At 42.3% G+C, this 15,325-nt stretch overlaps 1 protein-coding gene across 3 annotated transcripts in view; it reads left to right on the top strand.

Annotated features, from left to right (window-relative positions):
• The first annotated feature begins 3,089 nt into the window (after nt 1–3,089).
• The window catches only part of LOC130177255 (radixin), a 37,241-nt gene continuing 25,005 nt past the window's right edge, over nt 3,090–15,325 (top strand). Inside the window, exons 1-2 of one of the 3 annotated variants that reach the window (XM_056388822.1) lie at nt 3,090–3,146; nt 13,299–13,399. In XM_056388822.1, coding sequence (XP_056244797.1) covers nt 13,388–13,399 — 12 coding nt within the window. In that variant the 5' untranslated portion in view covers nt 3,090–3,146; nt 13,299–13,387. The other 2 variants (XM_056388821.1, XM_056388823.1) reach the window with 2 other exon arrangements.

Below are 15,325 nucleotides of genomic sequence, written 5' to 3'. Positions count from 1 at the left end.
TATATAAAACTATTTGTATAGCGTCTTTCATACGTACAGTACAAGGTGCTTCATAGAAAAGTGCAAAAGAAAAGATTTAAAAAATCGAGCAAACGAATAAAAGAAGTGAATAAAACACAAAATAGTAAAATTTGATGAAATGAAACCAAACTATCAAATAAATCACCTAAAAGCAAGATTTTAAAAAAACTGAGATTTACACTGACAGTCAGGCTCTTCCACAGCTTCAGGTCCAGAATAAAAAAGAAGATAGAATAGTTAAAGTTTTATTAACTGAGCTTCAGAATCGTTGGTTAAATTTGCAAAAAAAAAGCTGAAAAGACTCCTGTTCGCCCGGGGGAGAATTACGACCAGCTGTGTCACTGGAGTGCACCCATGAGATTACAGTAATCTCATTTAATGTACTACCTTACTTCCTTAAACTGCTGACTGAAAACAGTGCTGAGTGAAAGTGAGAGGACACGGCCTAGAAGAGGTGAGAGAGAGAGAGAGAGAGAAAGAGGAAGGAAAAGTGGGAGGAATGTGAACAAAATGAAAAATGTGCAAGGCAACGAGTGTTTGCACCTGCTGCATAATGTTGTAGAATAACAGAGAAGAGAAGAAGAAAGACAAGTACAATTACTTCACACCTCATTGTGCAGCATTTTTCATCTTTCCTCTCAACTTCTCACATTCATGTCAGTGATTTTAAAATAGGCTCGAGATGCAAACTGATGAATCAGCCTCCCAGGAGATCTGTCATTATAATCTGGCCTCCATTTTCAGCCGACTTCTTTCTCCCTTTCTCTGTGTGAGGAGGATGTTGGCGTTGAACACAGTCATGTGTATATAGTGCCACACATTCCTCATTATGTTTTAGCCTGTAGCCTGTTCTCAGCTCTGACTTTAAACACACGCTCTGGATGAACCCTGACACGCCCTAATGTACTGGGCGGATACTCCCAGATGTTGTGTGAACAAAATCACTGACGGATTAAAGGTGAAACGTGCAGTATCTGTCATTTCTGGTGCTCCATGCAGTAAAGATGTGTATATTTTTTAGTTTTTATGCTTGTAAATCACAGCTTGTATTATCAAGAGGCAGATAATATCCATCATGCTGTATGTTTTAGTATTTCTGAATTTAAAAAAGTATATTTCTGAGGGAGCCTTGTTAAACACTGGTGCATTAATCTCCCTCAGTATCCTAATCTATGTAACAAGTAACGTGATATCTTAATACAGGGTTTATATCAGGGTTTTATTGATCTAAATATTTATGACCATTGGCACCAGTCAGGCTGAGATTGCCGTGCTCACAGCAGATTGCAGATGACTGATGCTCGGTGTCCCGGTTGTGTTTTTTCTCATCAGGGCTTCAGGTTGAGGCAAAGCTTCGTGCCAGTGACTCACAGCTCGAAAGATGACACATCTCTCCTCCTCACAACCACACGAGCTCCGTTTCACAACGAGACTATTTTGGTGAAGCCTTCATTTACAGGCGGCGATGAATGGAGAGCTTTTTCGGGAGCCGGAGATGGGCAGCGCACCCTGGTGAGGTGGAAAGAAAACCAGAGAGGCAAGTGGTGCTAATGTATTTCTTTACTGAACATCCGCCTTTCAGTGAATACATTAGTTAGAGCTGTGAACGCCGCCCTGGAGAGACAGTGTGGCTCTGACATGTCTGTTTCATGGGAAAGCATTTGTGTGGTAAAGCAGTCGGGTGTGTTAAACAACTATGAACACACTCAACATGTGCCCCACCTTCCTGTTTAAGATCAACCTCTCCGACATCAAACCAGGAGGATTTTTACTCCAAATAAAGTTTTATAAAATGAAAACGACACTTTTGAATCTGTGTAGTGTTGAAAACCTTTTATTTTATTTATTCAGGTAAATCCAAAATTTAAAACATAATAAAAAACATTAAATAACATATAGTCCAAAAAGAATTTACAATACAATTTAAATAATAAATAACAATAAAATACTAACAGAGAAAATTAAAATCAGCCATTCATCCAATGAGAAAGAGCCTCATTATACCAAGTTTATACCGTTCTCTAAGATACGGATGGTTCCTTTGGTAAAATAGAAATCGGTACAGGTTTCCTCTTATAAGATTCATCTGGTTATTGATCCTCTTCTCAATAGTCTCCTGGAAATATAGTGCAAAGTTTAAGTATCAGATGTGAATGTTCACATTGAATTGTGGTGAAAGCAGAGTTTGTTGTGTTGTCACTGACACTCCTGTTGTTGTTATATATCGATGTATTTAAGCCCTTGTTCTAAAACCACCTGTTATAATAAAGGAAATATAACAACTAATGCAAACACATGCTCATCACCTCTGTTAACTGTTTGTCCTCTGAGCTGGATTATCCCAAATATTAGCTTGTAATGCAATACTGTTATCTGTTGTACAACAGGTTTTTGATCAATAAGTAAAGCACAGAGTCCCACAGACACAAACTACAGGTGATGAGAAACAGCGTCTTACATTATCAGGCACAAGCAGGATATAAGTTCTTGCAGCCATGTTTTGTGTCTCGAATAGCTTCTGTAGAAAGTTCAAACTCCACCTGTGATTTCCACAGAGCTCTAGCACTGAATCTGTTCTTTGATTGATTTGTGACTGATCATCGATTGAATGTGTAGATTTCTTATTTTGGCAAGGTGAACACGGATGACTACCATAGTAATGAGAGGTCACCTGGCGGTGTGGCAACATAACTGTGTCTGCAAAGGTCACCACTGGCACAGGTGTCTTAACCACTAAGATGTAAAGTCTTCCATGTAAAATCACCATATTTAGACCAAGGTTAAGCTGATGAAAGAAAAATCCATGTCCAGGAAAGAGTGAGTTGCTTTGCGTCAGTTATTGCATCTCCACAACCCAAGCTGTCTTTCAATAATCCAACTCAAAGATCATCCTGACTGTAAACTGCACACGTTGTAGTGGCCAAAGTATATTCTCAAAATAAAGTGTGAGCTAACCCGTTTACCGGAGGGGCCTCTGAGGTGTAAAACGTCTCCGTGTTTGGGTAGGGTAAAGTTTTGGGACCCCCCTGGTTTTACACCCCGCAGCAGACTCCTCTGCAGAGTTTCAGTCACGGGGTGAGGGAGGGGGTGAATCTGCAGGACTCTGCTCACCACGCCTCGGCACGGTAAGTTCGTCAGCCATATTGACTGTCTGTAGGCTACCTCTTCTCCGGTCGTTGGGAGCCCTGGCGGAGGACTCTCTCCACGGCTGAAGCCCGTATCAAGCTTGTGCACTCTCGGTACGCGCCGTGTCCGGTAAACAGCGCAGAGGACGGGAAGGTGAAACGCTCTATTTTTACTCGCTGTGGATATATAAAGTCGCGCTGCCAGCTGGAGGGGGTGACAGTTGGACACATCCTCAGCGCAGCCAGGCGTTAGAGGTGAGTTTGATCGCCTTCATCTCTGCCTGCCTTCCTTTAAGCCGTTCAGGAGAAGGGGGGATTTATTTTCTTCTCCGGGCTGGAGAGCGGTTAACGGCGGTTTTACGCAGGCTCTTTAACGAGCCGTGGCGCTTATAACTTATGTTACAGACCACAGCCTATCTATCTGACAGGCAGGTTGAACACAGCGTGGTCAGACTGGTGGCGCAAAATTTGGCTTTACCTCAATATCTTACCGGCTTTTTTTAAAAAATTTTATTTTATTTTTTAATTTTCACGTTTCTGGACGGGTGAGTAAAAATGTGTCACTTTGGGGAAGAGGTGCCGTGTGTCATTTAACATGTTATGCAACAGAACGGGGCTTACATTAGTAGTCAGGGTAATTAGATGCTCGTCGTGTTTTTTTTCCCCCCTCAGCATGACCTGGAGACGGCTCAGAGACCACCGCTCCTGTTCCGTCTCAGCTTCCGCACTTCCACACGCATTTTGGCGTTTATCAGTTAATTATTTCACCAGTCACCCAGACGAGCATGGACGTGTCCAGCTCTGGTGTTGAAATTCAGCGGTTCAGTGACGTACTGTTGGCTGTTTTTCTGCAGCTCGTTTGGGAAGCTCGGAGCGGAAACAATGCTTCTTGCCCCGCAACTTTTGCAGCGAGATCCGCCGCTGCTGCTGCTGACGATGCGCATTTCTTTATTTCTGTCTTTCTTTATGCAACAATGTAGAAAACCAGCAGCTGCTAAAACACAATGAGCCTGTTGTTACACTGAAGCGCTGTTGGCTTTTTCCTGTCAATATTTGTGGAGTCGCTCCTCGTGGGCAGGAGACTCTAAAATTCCGCTATTTGTTTTGTTTGTTTTGTTTTGTTTTGTTTTGTTTGTTTGTTTTTGCGCCTGTCCGGTAAAAATCATTTGCAAAAGCGGCTCTAACTTTCAAAAAACGTGTTCGTCATGTGAACAACCACAACACAGACGTACACCAGAGATATAATCAGCTGCTGCTCCGTAAATGCGTATCCTACCTACGCTCGGTTCCCCACGCAACTAAGCGAAGTTTGAGTGAGTTGAACTGAGTTTACCCTCCGTCCTGGAAACCGCGCCGAGTTACAGCGCGTGCAACACGGGCTAGTTTGGCTTTTGCACGTAAACAGCGGTCCAGAATACGGTGACATTGGCGCGCGCTCACGGTCCATCTGGCACAAACAGATGCTCCGTCGGCGTCGGGGAAGGATAGTCTGCCTGTGATTGGCTGTTATCCCCGTCGCTCAAATCCTCTCCTGTTGCTCCTGGCTCCGCCCACTCCGGGGACCAAATTACAGCTCATTTGAGAAAGAGGCTCCGCATCATGACATGAGATACCTTTGACTGCTGGTTTTAGATTTCTCTCTTTTTTGTAACCTGTTGAATAATCTCATAGCTCACGACCAGAGAGGGAGAATGTTGACTTACCCAGACCAGGCCTCCTCTATTTGTGTTAATTTCTGCAAATAAAAGTGAATATCAAGGTTTAAATTCAGTCAGTCACTCATTTTGGTTAATAATAAGCCCTAGAGTTTGTTTTTTAAATGAGACGTATCCATTTTGAATAAAAAAGATGAACTGTTTATTTGTAGACTAAAATGTTAAGTGACATTTTGCCCCAGAACATGAACCGTTCTATGAATTTCTGGATGAATAGAAGAAGCCTGTGCTCTGACCTTTTTAACAAAGCAGCATCCACAGCAGTGTATCTGCTAAAGAGCAGCAGAATAAATAGGCCCCGGCTTAGCTATTTAATGCGGAAACAAATTTAAGCCATTTTTCACAAGTAAACAGACACATTAAATGGAGAAAGCAAATCACAGAATTGGCCTCAGATTCAGCTTGTGGAGCTGGCTGAATCTAGACGAATTCTTCACACACCAGCTGCCACCGTGAGACCATCTGAAATTGGTCTTCGGTGTCACGGCGTTGGTTGCGATGCCGGAGCAGCTCCTCGTGCTGAATGGTTGGCAGTTTGTCTCATTGAGCTTGTTAGAGGAAATTTGTGTCCTTCTCTCTTGAGTTTCTCTCATTTCCTGTTTCCAGTTTTAAATTTGCGCTTTTAACGTTTAGTGCAAATTCTCTGAAATTGGTTCTTAATTTTGTGTTTTTGTTCTATCAGCTGTGGTTACATGCCCAGTCCAGTCAAAGCCAAAATCAGAGAATGGATGAAACAGAGGTGAATGCTCCAGAAATATCCACTATAATCATCCACTGTATTGTAAGAGTGCATGCATGCATTAGTAATAAGTACAGTAGGTCAAAGTTGAACTCGGGAAGTTTCTCTGCACTGCGGTGGGCATTAAACTGTACAGCTCAAGTAACAATCAGTGTAGTTATTATTTCCAAATCTCTTTGTTAAAGTCTGTTTCATGGACATTTATGTTCCTAAAATTGTCCTCCTGTTTCCAGCCTCTCAGCTGTTTGGGTTTTATTCTGTTTTTCTTTCATATATGATAGAAAACTGTGTCACTTTGGACTTGAAATTATAAGCAGCATTTTTCTGACATTTTAATACATATATAAACTTGATTGATCAGTCGATGAACAATCTGCAGATCAATCGATGATAAATATAACCACTATCTGAGGCAGAGCAGGTGATTTGCTTGGTTGGTATCAGTTGGTGACAGAGAGCAAATGCTTTAGTTTCACAACCCACATCACAGCCAGGTTCACTGACAGACACTATCCAGTTTCTCTTTCCGTCTTCTCGCCATCTCGCTGTCCTGTCTGATTTATCTCACTTTCTTTTTCTGTCTCTGCATCTCTTTTCATTCCTACGCCGTTTCTCTGAATCATGATGCAACCGATATCGTTCAGTCCAAAATCAAAAACCCTGAACATCAACTCACCGAATCCTTTTTTTAAGTCGACCTGGATAAGTGTCAGCTGCATGCAGGAGCAGACGGCAGCGATGATGGCATTAATCTCACATTTCCATTAACTTGAACAGCTGTTTTCTCCCCATCTATTTAACCAAATGAATATTTATTGCAGTAAATATTGATCACATGAATATTAATAATGCGGAGTACACCAGCCTGTTGTTGTTGGACTCATCAAAAGATTAATAAACCTGGCAGGAAATAGCAATGTCAGGTAGTGTGTGGTCTATTTCTTCTTTCATTTATAATGAACTGTAGAACAATGATGATTCATCCGATTCTGAATTTGGTCTGTTGTCTTTATGGGCTTTTACTGTATGTTCAGCAACAAACCAGTGTTGGACAGATCAGATGGGAGAATCATTTGTCCGAGGGGTTTGTTGGCTCTGTACGTGACCTTGTTTACCCTCCATGCGACTTCGTTTGTTTACAGCCGCTTTACTTTAAACTGCTGCAGCTGAACGTCAAGATCCGGACTGATGCTACATATTTGTTCCTTCGTATCCTGCTCACTCTCCATCTTTTCCTCCTCTTCTCATATCCATAGTCTGCAAGTTTAACATGTTCGGACACTGAAAAGGAGGCACAGTGCATCTGGTTAAAAAATGTTTAAGTGGCGTAATAGTAGTATCCAGATTTCAGTCTGAAGGCCTGTGCCAGTGATTATAGAATAACAACCATCTGTGTCACGCCCACTGTACAAGACGCAACACATGTCCGGATTCATACTTGTAGTAATCATGATTTCGCTTGTAAAATGATGATTTAAACCGGGACTAGTTTCCACAGCAAAGAATACACGGTGCATTCCTTCTGCGTGGATCCATGTTGGATCGCTTACCAGGACAGATGTCCCGCCTACGAGAAGTTCTGATTGGACAGATGGTGCTCTGTGAAGCAAACCACATTTCTGACCAAAACATTGCAGCTCAGTGGGACGCACAACTTTGGCGACTTTACTACGAGGACGCCTGTGAAACCACGAGGTCTGCGGCTCCTGGGTGTGAGAAACAGCACAGAAGTCAAATGTTTGCATGATTGCTTTTAAGTTGTTGGGATTCCTACTTTAATGGCAGGGATTGAATTTACTCTCATGGTTAACCCACTGTTGATGATTTCAGTGTGACATAATTAGGACATTAAATAGTGCAAAATGTATTTTTATTTCAAAAGTGGGACACATAGAATCAAATGTAGTTTTATGCTGCATCTTTACTATGAAGGAATAATTCCATAGGTAATTAATAACAGGTACATTTAGTCCTTTTCTGATATAAATGTCTCGTTAATTTGCAGTGAAGTGCTGGTCTGTGAGTTACATCAGGGCTTCAGCATCCTCCGTATCCTTGTACCCAGAGTAGGTGCCAGTAGCAGAGGGATATTTGGCTCTGAGAGCCTGTACAACACGGGAGGGAAGCAACTCTCCTCTCGTCGCTGCCAAGACGTTCTCTGTTTGAGTGACGAGAGAGGCCACCGATCTTTGCTGGCCGACAGAGAAGATGAATGTGTATATAATCAGGTTACAGGTTAATGTTAAATTACACCATCCCTACCTGTCCGTAACAGGAGGTTTCAAGTTTACATTGAAAGTAAAATAACTAACTTACTAATTAGACAGGGTACCATCAGGAGCCTTCTGGTCCTCGCTCGCCTCAGCACCGTTTCCTCCTCTGTTCTCCGGCTCGAAGCGATGCAGTAGTTGGTCACATAGAAGCTCCTCATCATCATATTCACCGCCTTTTGTAAGTGTTGCTACTTTGCAGAGTTACCCTGGTGCCGACCGCCTGTTCATTAACTTCACTAGTTTGCAGATTAGCCAGTGATTTGATCATTTAATGGGAGCGCCATGCGGGATTCACATTAAAAACTACAAAACGAATTAACTTAAACACAAAAACCAGCGCAGACGCGTGTCTCAGTTGTGATGCAGTAGCTGCGCTGAGCAAGTTTCAAGTCTCTGAGATGATTTTGATGACGCATTTATTAATATAAGATGTAAGAACGCATGATTCACTGGACTGGTTGTGCAAAAACCACTCGAACGGTCCTTTAAGTGGCAACATCAGAAGTGTGTTTATGTTTGTGGTTTCATGGGTCACACCCTGGACAGGCCGTTTGTGCAGTTTGACAAACACTCGCCTCCTCGCGCTGGATGTCAAATTACTTTCCTCCTCTGATGTACAAGTAAAGCCTTGTTGTCAAGCGGAGCAGTTGGTACACTTTCCTGCTGTTATAACAGCTGTTGGAGTGTGTGTGTGTGTGTGTGTGTGTGTGTGTGTGTGTGTGTGTGTGTGTGTGTGTGTGTGTGTGTGTGTGTGTGTGTGTCGTCTCTGGCACTTGCAGCAGGAGATGTTGTTGCCTCTGCAAACACACATGTAATAACAGACATAACACAAACAATGAAATATTCTTCCATAGTTTTTAACAAACAGACGGCTTCATTATCGTCTGTTAGGCAGATCTTTCTTATCTTAACAATGTCTGTGTGTTGATATTTAGAACCCAGGGATCTCTCTCTCACACACACACACACACACACACACACACACACACACACAACTACAGACACACCAGGAGCTGAATCTCAAACCGCAGCTAAGCTTTCATTCTCTCAGTTTGAGTTCTCTTAGGAAACACTTGAGTCCAACATGTGTTGAAATCTTAAAAATTACATCACAAGAAAAGACACAAATTATTAATTTGTCCAGTGATTAAAGATTCACAAAGTAACACAAGTAAGAAAAGTGAAAGAAGTCGAAAGTAAAGATGACAAGCAGAGAGGAAGGGTTTTTTTTTTTAAAAGTCGCCAGAATCTAATTTCCTGCAGAAAACAGCTGAAGGAGAAACGGTCGCACATCAAGACCTGGTCCTGGATCAGAACCAGAACCTGGTTTTGTGCTGATCACTGATAGCTAGTGTTAACACGTCCTGCACCCGTCAAAGCAAAGTATTCAACATGTACATGGCAAGATAGAGAATATTTACATTTTCTTTATTTTACCTTTTAACCACAAAATATCTCTCATTGATTTGACAGATTCTGTTCAGCCTAAACCTGCAGATTATTGACCTGATTTTATTGTTTGTTTGTTTTTTTAATTGATCAGAGAAATTAGAATCTGAGGTATAACCAACGTTAAGTGTTTAAAATACAACAGTGTGTTCAGATTGATCTGGACAAAAGAGAGCGAGTGAGATGAAACAGTGTGATGTGCACAGAGACAGTTTCTTTCTACGTGAGTGGTGACCTGGAAGCTGTGTCCGCTCGAGAGCGACCCTCTGGTTTCACTGAGTGCAGACACACACACACACACACACACACACACACACTGAGGGCTTATCCAGGTTTGCGAGGTAGCCGGTTGCTAAACAGAGCTGACCTGTGTTCTTTTGGAAAGCTCCAGATGCTTTCCACTATAGCACACACTACAAGTCACCCTCAGGTGTGTGTGTGTGCGTACGTGCATGCGTGCGTGCATGCGTGTGTGTGTTGGTCAGAGGGTCACGTGTTTCCATAAAGCCTGGAGCATTAAATTCTATTACATTTTGTAGATGGTAATCACTTCCACCTTGCAGAACGGAGAACAAAGCAGACGTTATCGACTGACGCCGCTGAAAGAACTAACACAGGAACAAAGAGAGAGATCGCAGGAGAGGACGAGACGAGCCAGAAGATGCATTTTATCCAGAATATATTAAAAACTTTGCAGTATGGATGAATTAAGCTCCACGTAGTTTCCTCTGACTTTAAGCAAAAACCGCCACCTCAAAGCAAAGCAGTGAGGCCGCTTTAAGTCTGTTCATTATTTTAGTATTCAGTGTCTTCACCTATCTCCTGGCTGCAGGTATATGGGTCAAGGCAAGCCCTGAATTCTTATGTGTCTCCCTCTCACTGACTCTCTCTCTCCTTTTCTTTTTTTTTTTTTTTCGTCAATGCTCTGCTGACTCGCTCACCCTCTCTCACCGTTGTCGAGGTGAAATGGAAAGACGTTGCACAAGAGAAGGAGCTGTAGAGGTGGAGAAAATTGCACAGGGAGATCCAGCTGATAAAGTCACCGCAGGCTGCACATTGTGCAGATTTATGAAGTCGACCTGCTTTAGTTTTTACACATTTAGCAGAGTTACATTCAGCTGCTTGACCCGTACGTGTGGTTGACATTATACTGGCTACAGACGCCACATTTAGGATGTGTGTGTGTGTGTGTGTGTGTGTGTGTGTGTGTGTGTGTGTGTGTGTGTGTGGTGCTTTTATCTTTCCAGGCTGCAGCCAAACTACTGCAAAGAACCGCTGAGTTTAGAGGTGGAACAATGAATTTGCTACGTATCAGTTATAAATGATGCTGATTTAAATCTGTTTAATGTGCTGAAGGCGTCAATGTTTGGTGTCATATTGTAGTATTTTATTATAACAGTCCTGGGTTTGTTAAGCTGCTTTTGTGCCGTTAGAAAGAGGCAGTTCTGATTTATGGCGCTGACTTTGAACAAAGACATATTCCAGGCCTCATATACCTTTAGGATTTGACCCCAAAAGGACATTGGTGGGGTGAGGGGAGGTCTCACTGAGCTGTGCATTGATTCGCAGGACGTGCCCCACAGTTATGTGGCACATCAAAGTGAATTTCCTGGAGACTACTGTGAAAGAGAGAATTAGGGCTGAATTAGGCCACTTTTTTTCAAAGCAGATTCATAATGCTCTCTGATGTGACTATAATCTTTTGGCAGTTTGCCTCAAGAATATTCAACGCACATTTAAAAGATTGTAAAAGAAATAGAAACGTATAGAAGAGTTAAAGAGGAGTAAAGAAATCTGTGACCTACATCAGGCTTGTATGAAGTGCACAGTTCTGTAACAATAGAGAGTAATTTGCTTTTTGAAGACGTGCAGAAATGTCTGCAGCGCTGTCGTCTATTATTCAGTGCGTTTATACACAGTCTGTCAGTGAAGTTATGATCACGGTAAAGTCAGATTTATGCGTCTCTGTCTGCGAGTGTTTAGCGTTAGCAACAAATGGACGTGTTGTTTTGAATGGCTAGTTATTGATTTCCTTGTACAAGAAGTCACTGTACAAGCAGCAGAAGTCAGTGAAGTCCATTTAAAACTGGGGCTTATTTTCATAATATGAAGCAAATCTCTACATTGCACCACGCTGAGTCGAGCCGCTTTGAAAACATATTGAAAAATGTTGAAGAAAATACAAAGTCTGTTTTTCATATTTAGATCTAACCCTTATTTTTTATGACTTGAAATTCACCACAAACCAACAACAAAAAAAAATGTGTGTGTTCCAGTTTAAAAATCATCCGGGCCAAACCGTGGAAGGTTTGGTTAAACGTTTTTAAAGATAAAAATATCCTGAAGAACTTTTTCACAAATGCTTTGTGCATGAGACCAATTCAGATTCAAACCCTCGGGTTTACCTTCAGGTTTGGTTTTGTTTCTGCCTTCAGACTGAGCTTGTGACTGAGCCTGGTTTTAATTCTCTGTGCTGACACTTGAGAAAGGTCTATTTCTGGCCTCGCACATCACAAAGATGTGGCACCTACGGGACACCCACCAACTGCCCTCTCTATTTTACATTCTGGTCATTTAGCTGACGAGCAGTTCCACATAAACCCACACCGTCCGCACATCCTTCACTGCAAACACTCAGCAGCTCACGGGTCACCTCGGGAGGTCACGCACATGGCTTCTCAAGTAGAGGAGAGGAAGTGATATTTTTTTATTTTTCTATATCTCTCTCTATGATTTTTGCCTCTATTTTTGGAGTTCTCGTTTTTTCGTCTCGGCTAACTTGCCCAATTCTCTCTCTCTCTCTCTCTCTCTCTCTCTCTCTCTCTCTCTCTCTGCAACAGCCTCTTCCTTCTTCTGTCTCTTCTTCGTCCCAAACCGTCACTCAGCGCGTTGTGTTTTACGCTGGTAAAGGTCCAGGGACACTTCTGCCAGTCTGGACCCTGGAGAATTTTCAGCTGCGGCCAGAGTGCTGGAGCTCGGTAGCAGCTGCTAACATAAGTGTTTCTGTATGTGTTTCCTCGGTTGAGTCTCAACAGCAGTTTCACTTGTGGGTAGAGAGGAATTTGTGCTGGATTCATCTGAGTTCAGTTAAGTTTAATGTGTTCCTCTCACTGGAGCTGGAGGTAGCGCCATAGAACTAGTGCTTGAATGGTGAAGGGGTTTAGCGTCACTTCATTATTCACTCTGACATAATGTTCATATTAGCAGTCTGTGTTTGGCAGCGTGTCCATCTTTCCCTTATCAATGAGCATCATCTTCAGCCAGTTTAACAGAGTTGTTGCTGGTAGCGGTTGCTAAGAGCCGTTAACTCAACATCTCTAATGTTGATTGGATAAATATGTCAATGGAAGACTAACCCTAACCCTGACTTTCTTCTGTACAGCTTGTACATCTGCATCAATCTCATCTGGGCTTGTTTCCATTTTTGTGGCCGTTTGTTTCTCTGGTTCTGTGCTCAAGGAAGTTACACCCCCCCTTTCTTACATGAACTCCTCTGACAGACACTTTTATCCAAAGCCACTTACATGTGAGGGGCATCACTAACGCTTCAGTGCGGTAGGAGACCCTGGTGTTAGGACTAGCCAGCCGTCGATGAGCCCAACAGACCAGTGCTAAAAAGAAAAATCTGAGCCTTGGATAGGAGCTCAGAAATAATTGATTAATGGGATGAGTAATAATTTATAAAGCAAAAATGTGAAACATTTGCTGGTTGAAGTCTGTGATTATGTGAGGATGTGCTGCTTCTCTCTTCATCTGTCACTGAACTGAATATCTGTGGGATTGAGACTTTTGATTAGACAGAACTTTACATCTGAAGGCTTCATCTCGGCCTCGGTTTTCCTTTGTTTTTTTTTACAATTCTATGACATTTTATACATGAAATGATGAATCATAGAGAGAAACAAATGGAAAAATAGACTGCATCTGATGTTTATGTCATTTGTTTGCTGACGTTGTTGTTGTTGTTGTGTCTCAGGCGCTGGTGCCCCGGAGAGGAGCAGGAAGACGGAGGACGACTTCTTTCTGGTTTCTCAGCAACAGGGGACGGGCGGAGAGAGGAGAAAGATGCCCAAACCGGTTAGTACCGAACACGCCGGAGATTAACGGCTGATCTACAGCACCACCCCTGCGTTCATCTCGTGGAGAGAGTTACTGACTGCACTGCACTGGTCTTTAATCCCACAAGGGTTTCCCACCTATCTGCCGCATTCCTCAGTATCAGATTGCCGGAGGGAGCTGTTGCCGTACAGTATTACCTGTTTTGTATTCCCTGTTTTGGAGAACGTGCTTTGCCAGTCTCCAGTCTCTGCAGCATGGGAGGTTAGATGTGCATTTTCATATAGTTGATAGATCGTGGCGTCTACATGGTTGACTATTGTTTGAAGAGAAGACCTGGCCTGGTCAGTTTGGGTCTGATTTTCAGTCTCTTTACGCTCAGTAGCAGCTTGTTGCCAAAGTCTGTGCAGCAACGTCCACGGGAAGTCTTGGATTTTCCGACCTTTTTCTGTCTACTTTCCCAGAATAAAACCACCAGAACAAAATCAGTGTATTTCAAGTTTTGCAAAAGCTTTATTCAAATGAATGGCAGCAGCTTAAAGAAGAAATTAAAATGCTCTTCTCTGCAGGCAAAGAAACCGAGAGATAGAGAGAGACAGAAATAATCTGAAGAGGTTAAATATTGGTCCTGAAACCGTCGCATGGTGGAAACAAAGGAAATGCAGCAAACCACACAGTCAGATGTGTGACTGAAGATTGTGTCCTTGACGACAATGAAAATATGAATCCGGCTTTTGCTGTTAAACATGAACGGATCAGGACCTTCATTTATGTTTCTTTATTTAACTCCCTTTAAACCAAAAGCTAAATGTAAAATCTCAGACACAATCAGAGGTTTTTGTCTCACAGCTACAGAAGTTGAGTCCAGACAGAAATCCTGCCATAAACACGGAGACTAACGGGAACTGTAGCTCTTACAATCACTCTCAGATCATCAGTTTAGTTAAGACAGGTACAATAACCACTGAGCATTCAAACAATGCCCTCTGTTTTGCCCTCATTGAATAGTACTCAGGTTTTTGGCTTAAATAAGAGGTTGACTGTAAGTTCAGGGCAGGTTTCAGGCACTGATAAGAAATAAATAAGAAAGACATAGAAATAAGCCATTGTTCTTTTTCTTTTCCTAAAGTACAGCATGAAACGGTTTCGGTGCCACTCGTACCTGCTGTGGCTCGGTCGGCCAAACAGTCTGCCTGTCATCGGCTCTCCCAGTCAGAAGTAATCTGTTACAGGAGTGCACAGAGTTTTGGGAAAACACACACACGCACAGTCCCACAGAAACACAACAGTCGGTCACTTTGTGGAACTGTCCTGTCGATTGAAAAGAGCGAACACAAAGAGGGCTTTCTCCGCTCTATTTTTGGAGCGAAGGACACTGAGAGCTTTCATGTTGCTCTGACACAAACACACACACATACACAGGCTGAGTTTGCAGTGCAGCTTAAATAACAGGATTATACTCTGATGGTTGTGGAGCTGATTGTACCTTCTATTATATTATTTTTATTATGTTTTAACCTTGAAAGCAGGAGTGTAAACTCCAGTAATCTCCTCAGTCACAGACAAGTTTGAGACTGAAGAAGTTTTAAGCCTCAGTCTGGAGCCATAGTGTTTCACAGTCAAGAAACTGAAGTCGGACGTTCTGTTGATGTTTTAAACATTTCAGCTTATGCTATTAAATTAATTCAAAACATGTTCTAATCAAAAGTAAAGACAGTGACTACACAGAAAAAATGGAGTCCCGTTCATCTATTTAAGATTTCCTGCTGCTTAGGAGAAGTTGTAAAACAGTAGCATCAATAAATACTTTATATTTCTGCTCCAATCTAAACTGTGTCGCAGAGCTGGGTAGACTGAGGTTTAACGTTCTCAGATGCAGTGATTATTTTAAATAATATGTGTTTCAGTCGATAGAGAAAGTGAACTGAAGCAACATTTCAACAGCCT

This window comes from Seriola aureovittata, chromosome 11, assembly GCF_021018895.1.
Source record: "Seriola aureovittata isolate HTS-2021-v1 ecotype China chromosome 11, ASM2101889v1, whole genome shotgun sequence".
Lineage (NCBI taxonomy): Eukaryota > Metazoa > Chordata > Actinopteri > Carangiformes > Carangidae > Seriola > Seriola aureovittata.
The sequence above is the reverse complement of the archived record's forward strand: the minus strand, read 5'-3'. Positions and strand labels throughout refer to the sequence as shown.